The sequence below is a fragment of the Amphibalanus amphitrite genome, unplaced genomic scaffold (genome assembly GCF_019059575.1).
Source record: "Amphibalanus amphitrite isolate SeventyFive unplaced genomic scaffold, NRLGWU_Aamphi_draft 000369F_arrow, whole genome shotgun sequence".
In the NCBI taxonomy this organism is placed as follows: Eukaryota; Metazoa; Arthropoda; class Thecostraca; order Balanomorpha; family Balanidae; genus Amphibalanus; species Amphibalanus amphitrite.
Genome location: NW_024881863.1, coordinates 86830 through 102736, shown reverse-complemented (window position 1 = coordinate 102736; position 15907 = coordinate 86830). Strand labels below are relative to the sequence as shown.

The 15907-nt window shown below is 51.6% G+C and overlaps 1 protein-coding gene across 2 annotated transcripts; it reads right to left on the bottom strand.

Annotated features, from left to right (window-relative positions):
* Positions 1-1405: 1405 nt before the first annotated feature.
* LOC122389711 (repressor of RNA polymerase III transcription MAF1 homolog) lies at positions 1406-15427 on the bottom strand. 2 transcript variants are annotated; one of them, XM_043381998.1, is made up of 7 exons: positions 15213-15427; positions 14550-14854; positions 14132-14281; positions 13600-13759; positions 12985-13093; positions 12535-12670; positions 1406-3571 (listed from the first exon to the last, which is right to left on the bottom strand). In XM_043381998.1, exons 2-7 carry the CDS (start codon positions 14630-14632, stop codon positions 3466-3468), a joined length of 744 nt encoding a protein of 247 aa, XP_043237933.1. In that variant the 5' UTR covers positions 14633-14854; positions 15213-15427; the 3' UTR covers positions 1406-3465. The 2 variants fall into 2 exon arrangements, with proteins under 2 accessions (XP_043237933.1, XP_043237932.1); XM_043381997.1 differs by having other exon boundaries at positions 13600-13789; positions 15213-15409.
* Positions 15428-15907: the final 480 nt, after the last annotated feature.

The following is a 15907-nucleotide window of genomic DNA, read 5'->3' as shown; positions in this document are numbered from 1 at the left end:
CGACCAAATGGGAATCTCTCCCGCTCCGACGAAAATACGACACAGTGATTCATCAGCTCTGCCTCCAAATGGCATCTAGCAGGTGCAGATTTACGACAAAACTTTGCAGTCGTTCTCAACAGCCGTGTCTCCATGACTAATTCGCAGGCAACTTCAAGAAGACAGCAGCGAAAGACTCATCCGAACCAGCGCTTCTGAAGGCGACAGTCGTCTGAGATGTTTTTATGGCTTGATGATCGGATGGGAGCAGATGTCCTGAGAAAACTTGGCAGCGATTTATGTGGAAAGTGACGAGTCAGCTTTGATGAGAGGTGTGATTGGACAGTTCGTTAGCGATATCAGCTCAAACTATGCTAATTAATTGCTGGAATCCGAAGACAGGCAAATTGATTTGGAGACTAACTGGAGTGCCGACTGCCGAGGTGACAGACGTTTGAATTGGTCGGCCAGCGTACAATCGTAAGTATAACTAGAAAGGCAGCACAGCCAGGATCCGAAAACCTGTCGCCAATTTCAGATATATGCCATTGCTTCTGCAATTCTGCATGGCTAGAGTTCAGAATGTCTGGTAAATTGTGTACGAGAAATCACCGTCACATTTGACCATTTCACAATGGAATCAGGGGAGTGGGAGACCGGAGATAGTTTCTGGGGATGGAACAGGGGACATGGGGCATAATGGTACCAATAAGCATGATAGGCGGCGCGATCCGGAGGAAGGGAGCGACACAGAACGGCAAATGTGAACCCACTAGAGGGCCTTGTCCTCACAAGCCACCATCCCAGTTCTAGCGTTCCAACTACCCCGTAGATGGCGCTCAGCCACAGCGAGGTGGCGCTGGCTGCTCGCGGGGAGGTGCCCAGGTGCTGACTGTCGAGCCATACCAATCCTCTATTCCACAAGCATTGCCCAGCCAGGGGTGCGGAGCCGGAGCCGGAGCCGGCATATTTTGCCCGGAGCCGGAGCCGTGAAACAATATAGCCCGGAGCCGGAGCCGTAAAAAAGGGGGCGACTCAGACTCATTTTTTGAAGAGGAAACAATTATTGACCCGAGTAGTTCGGTTTGACAGTTCAAGGCAGTAAAACATGCGGTATTCAAAATATGAAAATAGCCTTGTTATGCAAATACAGAAGCAACGTGCACCAATCCCATCGTCTTTTTTTTCCACCCGTATTTAATTGCATAGGGGATGTACTGAGTATTGGAGCCGGAGCCGGAGCCGCCGGAGCCGGACCATTTTACTCGGAGCCGGAGCCGGAGCCGCCATGGCATTTCACCCGGAGCCGGAGCCGATTTTTCTCCGGAGCCGGAGCCGTCTGAAATTTCCACGGCACCGCATCCCTGAATTTGCAACCTCGATATTTGCACTCCATGAAATCACACATACGCCACACCAAACCCAGTTATACGGTGACATGTATATTAGAGCGATAAAAGGCGCAATCTTGACCCCCGGGGAGCAGGAACCCTCACTTGCCTAAGCCCATCCAGGGAGGCGCCGGGATCCCGCCAATGACAAATGGATTCTCTGGGCCACAGACGACTCAACCGTCTAAAACGCAACTCTGTGCAACTCTATAGAGACGGCCCGGTCAACAGGACACATACGAGCGACCCGCTCGCAGTGCAGGCCGACCGGCGGCGGGCAGCGGCGCGACGAAGAAGCGATAAACTCTCTCATTCACACTACAGCAGCGAGACTAGCATACGTTACCGAGACACAAAGCGGGTATGAACGGCGGCATGTGAACAGACACGCTATGAGGATGGGAAGAACGGGAAGGCGAGATAATGGAGGCGATAACGATGCAAACTAGAACGCTACGAACAGATCCTATCACACTTAATAGAGATCTAAATTAGCACGCAACAAAACAATCACTATAGGTACGCCATTCGCATCAGGCTGAACCTAGGGCGCGCCGAACTTTGTACACCCAACTGACCGATAGACAAACATTCGGGTTACACAGCGTTCAGCCCGGTTTAAAACAGCATCAGCTGACTTAAAAATAAAAGCACACATACGTCTAATCTGCGCTCAACGCTCTAGCCGTCACCGAATTTCTTGTACATTTTTGCACTTTCTGGAATATTCGATACTACTCTAACGTGTTATATCTCTGTGCATCTTTCTGTCAATCATATCAGGTCACACTCGGACAAAAGATAGTCTCTGCATCTGGCGCCAAAGTCCGCCGCGGCGCGCCAACGGCGTCAGCGCGCGCTGGCGCCGCGCCATGCACGGTCAAGGTCACACCGCGGCGCTGGCTCCGGTGGCTGGGGACGACACGGTCTACGGCTGGGGACGAGCCAGCCGGGCTGGGAGGGGAGCGGAGGCTCTCCTGTCGTCCTGAGGGGCGGCAGGTTCGGGAGGAGCGGGTCAGCACTGGATGTGTGTGAGGTACGAACAGTCGCCAGTGTCGCCAGGGGACGCTGTGGTACACATATCCTCCAGGGTACAGACGAGCTAGTTGAACGGTACAGTGCTAAACACACGAGTAGGGTAGCACCACCCATCAGCTCAATCCAGGCTCGGCTGCTCGCCGACCACAAACGGCACAAGGCAGCTGACCTCTGGGGTGACCTCTGACCTCTGACTGACCCGGGCGGGTCGGCCGGTCCGGCAGACCACCCCCACCCCCGCCAGGACCGCTCTCTACCGGCGGGCTCCACCGAACAACCAATACCTCGGAGGGCGGGGGCGGGGGCGGCCAGCCGGACCGAACGAACCGCCCGACACCAGAGAGGTCAGGTCAGGTCAGGTTGGCGAACGACGCCCTTCGAGGCTTTGCTGCAAACCTTGTCCCCAAGAGAGACGACACAGTCGCTCATCTCATCACTCCCGCTTCCAAAGTGACCGATATCGGTGGGGAGGCAGCACCTACCACATGAGGACCACTCGGCTACATCACTCCGACTCAGCAAGTCACATGAGGGTGCGATTCACAACACCCCTCGCGCACTGTCAGTTCAGGCGCCCTCTGTTGGCCGTTCCGTTAAACCACCACAGCACACAGCGTCTGCTGACCGACTCAAAGTTCTGCACAGAGTGCCATCACCATCGACAAAAGCACCGCTCGCGGCAGCCAGCGCAGTCAGAGGACACACAGGGCGGGGTAATGACGCCATGTTGCCGGGGACCGCACCGTTCAGTTGGAGGCACAGTCCACTCCCTTTGTGACACACGAGCTCCATCTATCGCTCGGTTCAGTCCTGTGTACCACCGCTTGGCGCCACCAAAGTCCTGCTCTCTTTATCGTCACATTCTTGACATCTGCGCAGGCGCATCTCAATAGTCTCTTTTGTACCACCACTGTTCGTCCTCTTCTCTTCCTCATTCGTTACTGCTCCTCCCTCTGCAGTGCGACTCCTCCTCCTTCCCTCCGAACTCCCTCCACTCCTCTCCTCCACGTCGGTCGCCAGCCCGAGAGTATCCTCCCCTCCACCTGAAGCCAGCCTCCTACATGTCAACTTCCTCCTCCAAGCCCAGCATGTAGTCTTCGTCCAGTTCCATGCTAAACTCCTGGCCGGAGCCCGAGTCCAGGCGTAGCATGTTGTAGTTGACACTGTAACAGAGGGTGGTGGGGGTAAGACAGAGCTTGGAAGAGAGAGGTGATACGCCGAGCTACGAGGCTACGGCTACAAGCAATGTAGTAAAAAGTCGTGAGGAACTGTAAGGCTGAGACTAATAGGGCGTGAGTGAGGGGAATGATGCTGTTTGGTGTTTAGAAACACAAGAACGATAGTAAACGATAGGCAAGGAAAGGTGACAAGAGGAAGACTGTGAAGGAATACTAGCTGCATAGAAATGCAATAGCGAAGCATACATTTACAATACAAGCGATGTAGTAAAAAGTCGTGAGGAACTGTAAGGCTGAGACTAATAGGGCGTGAGTGAGGGGAATGATGCTGTTTGGTGTTTAGAAACACAAGAACGATAGTAAACGATAGGCAAGGAAAGGTGACAAGAGGCAGACTGTGAAGGAATACTAGCTGCATAGAAATGCAATAGCGAAGCATACATTTTACCTCCATTACACTCCAAGGATACTGGCAATGATTGCAAATATTGATATCCTTAGTGTCACTGCCAGTATCACTGGCATCAATGCCCTTCAGGATGGTCAACCGACCTCACATGACTAGGCCACTTCTAGCAACTACAAGCGCTCATGGCAACAGATAGCGATAGCGGAGGTCTATCCAGGCGAGCTGCACTGACGTCTCGAAACACGAGGATGTGGTGTGATAGGGCGGAGAGGTCGACCCCACCGCCGGGTGAACCGGACACGTGAAGTCACCGCCGACCGCACGTGACGGCACAGACGGTGTTTGCTATCAAAGGAAACAGCCATCGAGTGCAAGAATGTTCTGGAGGTACTTTCTTTTTTATCGGGAGCAGGGATTTTTCGGGGAAGTGCAGAATCTGCGCACAAACACGATTGTCGTTTTCAAGGTCAGAGATGCCATCAACCAGTCGGACAGGTTCACAGCATTTTACTATTTTTCACTGATTTCTTTACTGGTTAAACAAGTTGACAACAGCAATGTTTGCAATCACATCAACCAATCGATCAATCTATAATTTTCATCGAGGAGATAATGATCTTTATCTGCTGAGCAAAGCAGTACGGGCTGGGCTTAAAGGTAGTGTGCCAGCTTTCCTGGACCGTATGGAGTTAATGGCCAAGATAAGGAGAACCGGATTTTTAGAACTCATCCATACCTTCAAAGCTCATGGAAACGTCTTAAATTCTTCAAATTTTGAGTAAGTACCCCAGTGCGAAATTCGCCCCGACGGGTTGTCGGTCGTACCCCAACCACATTTCACACCACTATGAACAATAAATGCACACACTGAAATCGCTATTACCGATAGGCTCATCCAATCAAGTTTCGATAAACCCGTTCATCATCATCTCCTGCGGTTTCGAACACGCCTATTAGGTGGTGCGGTAGACCGCGCCCAAAGCCAGGGCCCCGGTAACGTGAGGTAGCCGAGTCGGGGCAGCGTGCGCTGACCCAAGCCGGGGCCTCGCGTCCTCCCGGTGTCATGTGATAGCCCGGGGCTGCCCGCGGGGATGCGGTAAACCGCGCCCAAAGCCGCGGCCCCGGCTTGGGTCAGCGCACGCTGCCCCGACTCGGCTACCTCACGTTGCGGCGTGGTGGCGACCTCACGGGACCGAGCGCTGCGGCGTGGTGGCGGCGTCGCTATCATCCATCGAAAGGGGATAGCGGCGAAGATCCTGTCGATGCCGGCGAGCGGTCCTCTCGAGTCTCTGTGGGCCATGGTGACCTGGCCCGGCGGTGTACCAGCCACAGTGGGCGTGATATACCGCCCGCCAAACAGTGCTGTGACGGTCAGTTTGGAACACCTCGAGAATCAGCTCCGCAAGGCTACCGCTGCTGGCAGACCTCTGTTTGCCCTGGGCGACCTCAACTTCAACGTACTCGATGCTACTGCGGCAACTACCCGCCGCTACCTAGATCTCTTAAGTGAGCTCAACTTGACACAACTCATTGACGGCCCCACCCACCTGGACCCGTCTCCGTCTGCACTGGACCACATTATCACCAACTTCAAGGATCCGGCGCCAGTGACGTCTATTTTGCCCGATTCCATTAGTGATCATCAACCAATTGTGACTGTCGTCCACCTCCCTCGCATGAAAACACCGGCACAATGGCGTATCTATCGCAATTGGCGCAAGGTCGATTGGAATGCTGTGTGTCTAGATTTCTTGCTTGCAGATTGGTCCCATGTAGATGGCGCTACTGATGTAAATTCGTGTGTTACGCAGTTCATGATCGTGTGGAATGACGTGTTGAATCGCCACTGCCCACCGAGACGTGTGCGTGTCTCGCGGCCGAGCTGTCCCTGGCTGGAGGATCCGGAGCTTCGCGAGCTGATGGAGGAGCGGGATAGTGCTCGTGACATGTGGCTGTCGTTGCGTACCACGGACGCGAAAAATGACTTTGTAAATCTGCGAAATAGAGTGAAGAGTCGACTTATCGCAGCTAGGCGCCATTTTTTGTGTGGGGGGCTAACATCGGGTGACCGCGTGGCTTTCTGGTCGACCTTTAAAAAATTCTCTATGACATCCCCCGGGCAGGGGAACATGGCGCCGGGGCCGGGTCGCAGTGGCCCTGAAGAGAGGGCGGACGAATTGAACCGGTATTTCGCGGATGTCGGAACCCGTATTGCTGCCGACCTGCAAGAGGCGGTTAGCGCGGGCCGACATGACCTCAGACCGCCGACAGTATGCTCAGCAGGCTTCCAACTAACACCTGTAACTCTACCGGAACTGTCTCGGTGTGTCGGGATGATGAGTGCGTCGCGAGCGGTGGGAATCGATGAGATTCCTCTGGCGGCGGTCCGTCAAAGTTTTCCGGTAGTCGGGCCGCACTTGCTTCGCCTTATCAATCTGTCACTGACTACCAAAGTGTTTCCTGACGCGTGGAAAACAGCGTGTGTCGTGCCGATACCAAAATCTGGCGATGTCTCGGTCCCATCGAACAATCGTCCCATCTCACTTTTAAGCGTCTTATCAAAAATTCTGGAAAAAGTAGTGTGCCGCCAACTGACTAGTTATCTCAGCTCTGCTCGTCTGTTTAGCCCATCTCAGTATGCATATAGGGTGCGTCACTCAACCGAGGACGCCGTGCTCGCTGCTGTTGAGCGCCTGGTGAACAACACCGACAGAGGACTCGTATCGTCGTTGACGACGGTCGACTTATCGAAGGCGTTCGATAGCGTCGACCATGGTGTCTTACTTGCAAAACTGTCGTGGTACGGCATTTTAGACATCGATTGGTTCAGCAGTTACCTGACCGGCAGAGAACAGATTGTTCGGGGAGGGCGGAGCTGTTTGCCGGTGTCCTGCGGTGTGCCTCAGGGATCAATTATCGGACCTGTTCTGTTTATATTGTTCACCGGCGACTTACCCTGCTACTTGTCTCACGGCAGCCTGATCACTTACGCTGACGACACAATGCACCTCGACTGTACACTTCCTGACGAGTCTGGCTTCGATGCAATGAAAAGCAGACTTGAAGCCACCCTAGAAGAGCTAAAAGCCTGGTTTAGTGCCAATTCTTTAAAAATGAACGAAGGAAAGACTGACTTCATGCTGGTCGGGACGAAACAAAATTTAACCAAGTCAGCAAATTTTTACTTTCAGATAGGTGACTCAGTAGTACGGCCGTCGGAAAAGATCAAAGTCCTGGGCGTTATTATTGACGCCAGGCTAAATTGGGCTGCACATGTGACAGCGGTTGCACAGAAGTGTAACCGTTTCCTAGTAACGCTTTGCAAGTTTCGTCACTACTTCTCCAGTGATGCCATCAAAATCTTGATCGAGGCTTATGTCTTCCCTCACATCATTTACTGTTTGACAGTGTGGGGTGCGGCTGCCAAAGGTCAGCTGCACAGAATTCAAAAAGTTATCAATTTTGCAGCGAGACTCGTCATTGGACTCAAAAAACATCAGCATATTACACCGGCTCTTCAGCAGCTAAAGTGGTCAAAGATCGAGACTCTGGTTAAGCGTCGTGACCTTGTCAAAGTGTTTAGCGCGCTGTCGTATGATGACTCACCGATTGCGATCCGGGAAATGTTCACCCGACGGGAGAGCGTATCGGCGAGATGCACGCGTGCCACCGACAGGGGTGACCTGCACCTGTGCAGATGTAATTTGAGTGCATCGCGGCATAGTTTCTCTCGCCGTGCAGCCTCAGCGTGGAACTCACTACCACCGCCTGTCCGGGAGGCGGCCACAATTAGAGCTTTTACGGCAGCGCTGAATGTCGAACAGCACATCGATATAATGTAGCGTGGTTCACTGTTTTATATATGTTTTATATCTGTTTTAAACACCATCTTTCTGCGTTTTTTAGTGTTTGGTTTTCGATGTGTATGGTTGTGGTTTTATATGCTTCATGTACTTGACGTGGAACAGTAATACCCAATTGTTTGGAATGTTCCAATACACTGAACTGAACTGAACTGAACGTTACCGGGGCCCTGGCTTTGGGCGCGGCTTCTGCTCATACTTTGTGGTGCGGTGGTGGTGCGTCGGGCCGCGCGCTCTGACTTCGGTCAAGAAAAATGCGTCAGCTGATCATTGTCATTTCTGCCACTTTCATGTGGTGAGATGGTGTCATAGCTTTAGAGACGGCTGTTTCTTATCAATTATTTTACATAAAATAATATTTCAAACCATAAATTAATGTTTGACAGCCAAATTAAAGAAACAATACCAATACAGGCTTACCTACAGTTTAAATTCGACATTGTGTTGTCTACGATTAGACAGCTGATAACTCATTCCCGTACGTCGTAACTCTATAATGACCTTTGGTTATTGTCACATGTGCGCCGCATTCGTGATTGTTGCCGACGCCTGTTTGCAGGTCAGCCCACTACAGTTGTTATACATATCGAAAAACCGATAAACTTTTAGGCGAAAAAAGCACTATGTTAGGCCCATTTTTGATTTTTTTGCGATATTAGGTAAAAACAGAAGCTTCTTATCCTAGGAAAAATAAAATGGGAAATCATTCGAAGGAGGCACACTACCTTTAATCGAACCAATACTAGCACAGGCGACTTCAGAGCCTACCGATCCCAGCATTCCTCAGAGACAATGGAGCGCCGGGGAAGGAGGGAGGAGGGAAAGAGGGAGGGAGGGAGAGGGTCAGACAGAGGGCCCTCTGACAAACATCACCATAAAAGGTCAGTGTCGGACCGGGGCGGGTCGGACCCAGTCGGTATTTCTCGTACCCCGTACCCCAGCTGTTGGCCCATATGCCAGTCGGCACCCAACCTTAGATCACAGGCGCTGTCGGGGCTCGATAGGCTTCCGACTCGGCAGGCTACAATCGGACTGTTTCGAGACCTCATGGTCAACATAACTGAACAGGCACGAACTCAAAACATTGAGCCCAGCCGCCGTAACACGTAGGGGGCAGGGGAATCGGGTGGGGCGGGGCGGGCGACCTAGAGCCGGTCGTGACAGGAGACCGGTGGTATAAAACAGTCGCCTGACAGGCCGGTCGGCCTACAGACCGGGTCAGGCTGCCAGCTGGCGACGGGAGAAGGCCGGGGAGGGCAGGGAGACAGCAAAATACAGCCGGCCCAGAGCTGTCACAACAAACCGGCTAACAGACCGGGTGCTGCTCTTCCACTTATATCAGCAGCGAGATGACATAGGCAAAGTGGCAAATCTTCCGACTTCTTGTACAGAAAAGAAATTTACTACGAAGTTCGTTCTCAGAAAAAGGTGACTGATAAAATTAAAACAAAAACGAAAAATGTGAATCTTGCCGTCATTTTGTTCACATTTTCCCTCGCTCCGCATCCGCGATCCCCGCATCCTACAGTATTGCCCAGCTCCGACTAGCACTGCGTCGCCCGTCTGTCTTCTGCACTACCGCAGTAGCAACAGCAGCGGCGGAGACCCGGGGGCGGGCTTCGTGCGGCGCAGTAGGGTCTACAGCAGCCGCCGCCCACCTCCTCTCCCCTCCCCACCGTGGGGGGTGGTACGATAGTTGTGACGTCATCACTCGCACCACAGCCGTCTCGGCCAGGGTCCGCTGCACTGCCTCAGCGGTGCACCGGCGGCGGACCGCGACAAATGCAGCGAATGACACGGCGGGTATGGGCGGCAGCCAGTAGTTCGGAGTGAGATCGTGTGAAAACAACTCGAACAGGAGTTTATGAGTGGCATTGCTTGACATAGTTTGAAGAGGAATGTCAGATCCGCTGGAAAATGAGCATCGCCTTTCAATGTGCATTGCCAAAAATAACAATAGTAAAGCTAAGAATTTCGAGTGCGAATAATTCCATTTACTTTGAAATGTGATTCAATATAGCTACAACAACGCTCCACTCCTGCGACCGTCGCTTTGTGGAGCAATTGCATTGCGGACCAGCCCAGCACCACCCGGCCGTGGGCTTTTACGACGTGGCCAACGCCCCCGTTATCTGAGAGCCCACTCCGCAGGTCCTGCAGAGCGCCAGTACCCTACAGAGCCTGGAGGGAGGGTCGGACCGTGTCGGCAGGACTGGTCGGTCCATCACACCGCCCACGGCTGCCTGAGGTGCCCGCAGCGCTGTGATGACATCACTGCACTCTGCACCACTGGGCAGACAGGCCCACTGGTGCAGAGTGCAGCCGGTTTCGGAGAAAAGTAATATCTACAGACAGTGAGTGAGGCGCGATGTGCCTCCCCGTCTGGCCCACTTACTGCCATCATTGCAGACTTTCCTGCTGACATGGCGCACAAGGACAGCGTTCCATCGTAATTTTCAACCATCAAAATTCAAAACCCTTTCGTTCAACATTCCTTTCAATATCTGACATGCTAAGGAGCAGCATAATTTCCCCTAGCCACAACACCCTTCTTATTTCTTCCCCTTCAACCCAGAACCAACCGCCCCCGACTCAGCAAGACTCGCAGCCACACCCATATCCTTATGACTCAGTTTCACACTGTTCTATTGACCGTCGCTGTGTCAACCCCCGATAGGACCGCTGACGCACCGGCCGCAACGGAAGGGACGGAGGAAGGGACGCCACACACAGCGAACGACACGCCACACAGACGGCGAGCCACAGACAAAGGCCGTCGTCCACCGACAGGCTGGTGGTGGGGAGCGGCACAATGGCGGCTGGCCGGAGCTGAATGGTGACGGTTTGGGTAACGGTGCGAGCAGCTGTGAGACTGCCATCGATTGGCGGCGAAGATATCGATAAATAATGCATATGGATTGAAGTATGTCACCCATATTTTTATTAATAATTATAAGTTCGCATTCTGAATATAAACATTGCCCATGAGTACTACCGAACGATGTCAGAAATTTATGCATATCATTGTACACACAAACACTTTTTTTTGTCGGGTAGCCACTCCATGATTAGAAGCCACATATCGGCGAAGGACTGGCGGAGCACCGACCTCCACCCAAGGACAAGGTCAGGACCGGGGGCCAAAGGAATAAGAAATACCTCACGGCGCCCGCCAGTCCTTCAGGACAGGCGCACCACTTGACAATACGAAGGCCGCGCCCGCTAGTACCTAATTTATGAGTCTTCATAATTCATATGCCCAGTGCCGACCCCAGTTTCACAAGTGTGTTTTCTTCACACTTTTTACCGTTTGTGAGCTCTGTCCACCTGTGCCAACGCCCACACTTGTGCCAAGTCACATGCATTTGCCTTTATATCTTCGTTCGTTTTCTACCCTTCCACGTGACCGCCGCCGGCCTTTGTTCTGTTTAGTCACGTGACCGGTGGGCCATGTTTTTGGCCGGTACCGCCGGCAGCCCTGAGCCAGTGACCAGCGGCCGAACCGGTCCCGGCCGGCCGGCCGGCGACACCACTGTTTACCAGCGGGCGAGTGCCAGCGAGACGGAAAACGTGACCCCGTGTCCTGTTTGGGCGCGTGACGCCGCTTCAAAACACCGCTAATGACATTACTAGCGGTCACACGATCTGGAGTGGCAGTGTCACTGAACTCGCGCAGGAAAACGGGACGAATAAACGCGAATGGTCGGGCGATGGTCCCGGTGGTGTGCAAATGGCGGGGCTGCTTCGAGGAAGGCTAACCCAAACAAACAACTTTGCATGACGTTGGCATATCGGCTGATAACAAATATGTCTGAACTAAAATATCGAATTTTCCGTACTGTAAACCTATGATGAGGAAAGAGATAAGACCACCAAAGGAAGAAACAAACCAGTCAGCTTTCGCCACATTAACTTTTATCCCTTCCAAAGAGGACGACTCACAGGCTCACAAACGTCAAAATTATAGATAACCAACCGGGGCCCTGAACCCATACCAGCCAACCTAAAAAGTTCCACAACTAAAAACATTCCCCACCAAACGTGTATCCAAACTGCGTCACCCTTCATCCCATCCATATACGCATCAGCAGAGAGCTGTGCCAGCCCACCGAGCCGCACCAACCCTGACCGGGCCCCACTCTCAGTGAAGGCCGGCGACTTCCCGGTGCATGCAGCCCGCTGGCAGGATCCGCCGTCCACCCGAATATAGCCCAGGTGACGGAGGACGCCGCTCCGCAGCGACTCGGGCTTTGAGCCGCGCGCGGAGGACGACCCGCGACTACGGCTTTGGGTCGTGTCGGAACACTTTCGCCGCGGCCGGCCGGGCAGGCGCCGCGGTACGTCGAGAGAACGTCCTATAGTGTAATGTAGCTGCCAGGCAGCAGGGTTGCTCAAGGGCTTCTTAACTTGTCAAAGCTGTCAGATTCCGCAATAGTGTAATCAAAATAGCAAGCCTGTCCGCAAGCTTCAGCAGTGGTTATTTGTTCAGCAGGGGATTCGGAAAGGTAGCAGGGTGTCTAACATAATGGTCTGGACTACCCAAAAGCAATTCACTCAAACCAACACGGATCAGCGCATTCATGCCTATCGAAAGCGAATGCCGCAGTTATAACCAACGCTCTCAGGACCAATGGACGAACTAAGGACAGCCTCACCCTCAGAGACAATGGACTGACCTGATGGCTCTGCAGGTGAAGAAAACGATGCGCTTCATCTTCTTGTTGTAGAAGAAGTAGTTGAAGGACCAGAGACAGCCGTCCTCGCCGAAAGGGTCGCTCTGCAGGTCTGGATTGTACCGGTAGATATCGCACTCTGCGGGGAGAACGCGTCATCGAGAGGTTATTACAGGCAGACACACAGCAGCGCAACATAATTCAACTGTGACAGAGGGCTATGATGTGGAAAATGGAACTCGATTGCAAAATATGAGCATGAGCTGAGTAACTGTGCAATGCTCATCTCCGCCATTGCTCAATGTCATCCCACAGGCTGCCTACAGTACCGGATGGCATGTAATATTCATATCCAAACCAGTCGAGACCTCCGGCAACCCTGTGAAATATCCTTACCCCGTCTGTGATTCCTTCGCGTACCTACTTCCTTCTGGGAAGACATCGCCGACCTACCTTTGGGCGTGATCTCGTCCTCAATGGTACGCCAGAGCGTGTTCCTGAGCACGTTGTACTGTTCGCCGGCCGCCGCGCTCAGGTAGGTGTCGATGTTGGCTACCACGACCTGATGAGGTCACAAAGGTCAGGTCACGAGATTCGGGTCACGAGGGTCAGCATCTGTGATCAAACAGGACAGGTCACGAGGTCATGACCCATTACGGCAGAATATAAGGTAAATGCATGTGTGGCGTACCAGTGGAGTCAGTTATGGAACTACAGTCGAATCTACTTAACTCCCGGATACACCCACAACATTCACAGATGACAAGAGGATCGTGAACGGACAGCACTGATTAACATGACAAGACTAGAATAGCAGCCTAAGTCATGATGACAATGCAAAGAATCACAGGCAAAGTGCAACGGCTTAGCGATGTCATCTCAACGAGCGTGACGTCAGCTGAAACAGATAGTTACTGTTCAAAGAACACTAGCTTTACTTATTCAGTCCCCAGAACTTATCAACTACCTTATCCACAAGCCAAACAAACAAAACTATCAAAAAGCACATAGCACCATCGTAAGCCACCAACAACTTAAAAAACCCTTCTCGCAGCCTGGTTCCCTTACCGCCAGAGATGGCTCCCTGCTGAACTCCTCCGCCTTAGCGCTGGAGAAGTCGTAGTCGGGGAACGACGCGTTCAGCGTCGAGATCAGGTGGAAGAGCGCCTTCCGACTGATGACGTCACAGAGCGAGCCGCCGCCCTCCTCGTCTCCGGAGAGGCTGCGACTGCGGCGCGCCGCGGACGGGAGGGGGAAGCTGCGTCAGAGAGGGGACGGAGAGTGAGAGGGGGATGGGGATGGTGGAAAAGGTGGGTGGTGACTGGTGGAAGAAAGGATGAGGGACAGAATGAGAGTCAGTAGAGGAAAAAGTGTCAGAGAAGAGGGATGGTAAGTGAATAGGATGAGAGCAAGAGACAGGACAGGCAGATTATGCAAACACTGTACCAGTGACTAGTGAGTATGCTTGCTAGAGAGTATAATTATATGCTAGATGCACACATCAGCTGAAATCAAGCCAATTAGAACTTATCTTATAAAACCTGTAGTCTTTCATCATACTTGATGATATTTGAGTTTTAGGGTGTCCAATTGAGCTCACCTGTATGACACGTTGCTGGGGGACACTCCAAACTTGTTCTCTGGAGGGGAGAGAGCCTGCAGGTCACTGGGGTTGTGGCCATGCTCAAAGTTCAGCTTCTTGTACAGGGACTTCTCTGGGCCCACCATCTTGCAGCTGTAGCTCTCCACTCTGAGGAACAAAACATGCAAATGTTATTCACAAAGTCAGACCATGAGGACTTCCATCCATTGTCTCACAAATGACATTAGGCCAATTATGCTTAGGAAGACTCTGGCATGCATACACTCAAATGACTCCTGTGCATGCATAGGTACAATCAAATGACTCCCTGTAAGCCCTACATCTTGATGAACAAACACTAGGTAAATAATCAACACATTTGTACAGCCAAAGAAGAGATTAGTGCCGTGCAAGAGCCTGCAGACCTGGGACGTACCTGCCAAAAATGCGGCTACTGCCAGTCAACAACTGCAGCCCAGACGTGATGGCCTCAAAACTGCTGTTCTCAAGCAGCTTCATCTTTGGTTCACTTTTAAGCACACAGATTCACAGCACAAATCACAATATTTCAGCAATAAATTACACCTCTTAGAAAAATCTTGCAGGGATTTGCAAAGATGCTTTTGCAATTGGGAAATTTAAGACACTGACAATGTTCATGTTTCTTAGTCTTACACTGCTCGCTGTGTAACTAAGTTCAATTTCTGCCGCAATGTAGTTGTAACCCATTGCAGGCTCCACCTGAAAGAATAAGGGCTATCAAATCACCATCACAAAAACGCAACTACATAACATATAATCCATTATGGTTAAACAAGTACCAGCCTATTTGAAAATGGGATAAATGTCTCAACTCAATAATAGATAGCATTCAACTTTCAACTTTCAAGTACCAATGAGCTTGGAAGAACAGAAGAAACTATGCACGGATTTATATATGAATGCAACACATCGACAGACCTGAAACACATAAAATCAAGGCAAAAAGATGCTGAACTGTTGGCCTATTTGAATTTACGCTTCTTTGTCTTCTGCCTCATTTTCTACTTTCATTTTGATTTCAGCTTCAAAAACAAAACACAAATATTCAGACCCTCACCTTCGTCAAGCAGAGCCTCTCACCAAAAGCCCCAGGCGCTAGGGGCTTCTCGGCTTTACTTTTCAATATTTCACGAACTCGGTAATACAGAACCGCCGCCCACTAAACACACCGAGAACCGACTACCGTACCAAGTACCGTACTACTTCGCGTGGCAACAAGCCAGCGGCTGCGCAGCGGTAACAAAGAAACCGATGCCAGATGATGCCAGATATTACGCCAAGTAGCTTTGGCGAATAACATAGTAGCCTAGAGAGTGGGCAGAATTCCCTCTCGTCAAACACGAATCTACCCCCGACATAGGGGTTGGACATTCAAATTGCTTTGGCTACTGACGACTGAGTGATCCTATCCCTAACCCGGTTTACATAGCATATTTGACGAGGCTCTAGCTCGTTAATTTGGCGATAATTTCGATGCAGTGGTCTACAAATATTTAGATGGGATCATTTTGTAAATTGTTAAGCACCATTGGCATCTTTTGCAACATCACGGACGGAGATATAAGCTTGCAACAAACCCTATGTAAACCGGGTTCCTGGCTAGCGCACTCAGAACGCATGATCGAAATTCTCTCTTCATTGCATGTGTTCAGACTTGTAAACGATTCAAAAAAATTCAATCAATTCAATCACGACTCACTTGATGAAATGACCGATTCAATCATAACTCAATCAAACAGTCTGATTTTCCAA

Bases quoted from the DNA above. Each gene is read 5' to 3' on its own strand.
- LOC122389711 (XM_043381997.1), bottom strand. From the start codon at position 14,632: ATGAAGCTGCTTGAGAACAGCAGTTTTGAGGCCATCACGTCTGGGCTG. The intron at 13,094-13,599 runs GTAAGGGAACCA...TGACCTCATCAG, and splicing joins GCAGGGAGCCATCTCTGGCG to GTCGTGGTAGCCAACATCGA. The intron at 3,572-12,534 runs GTCAGTCCATTG...CCTCTGTTACAG, and splicing joins TTCACCTGCAGAGCCATCAG to TGTCAACTACAACATGCTAC.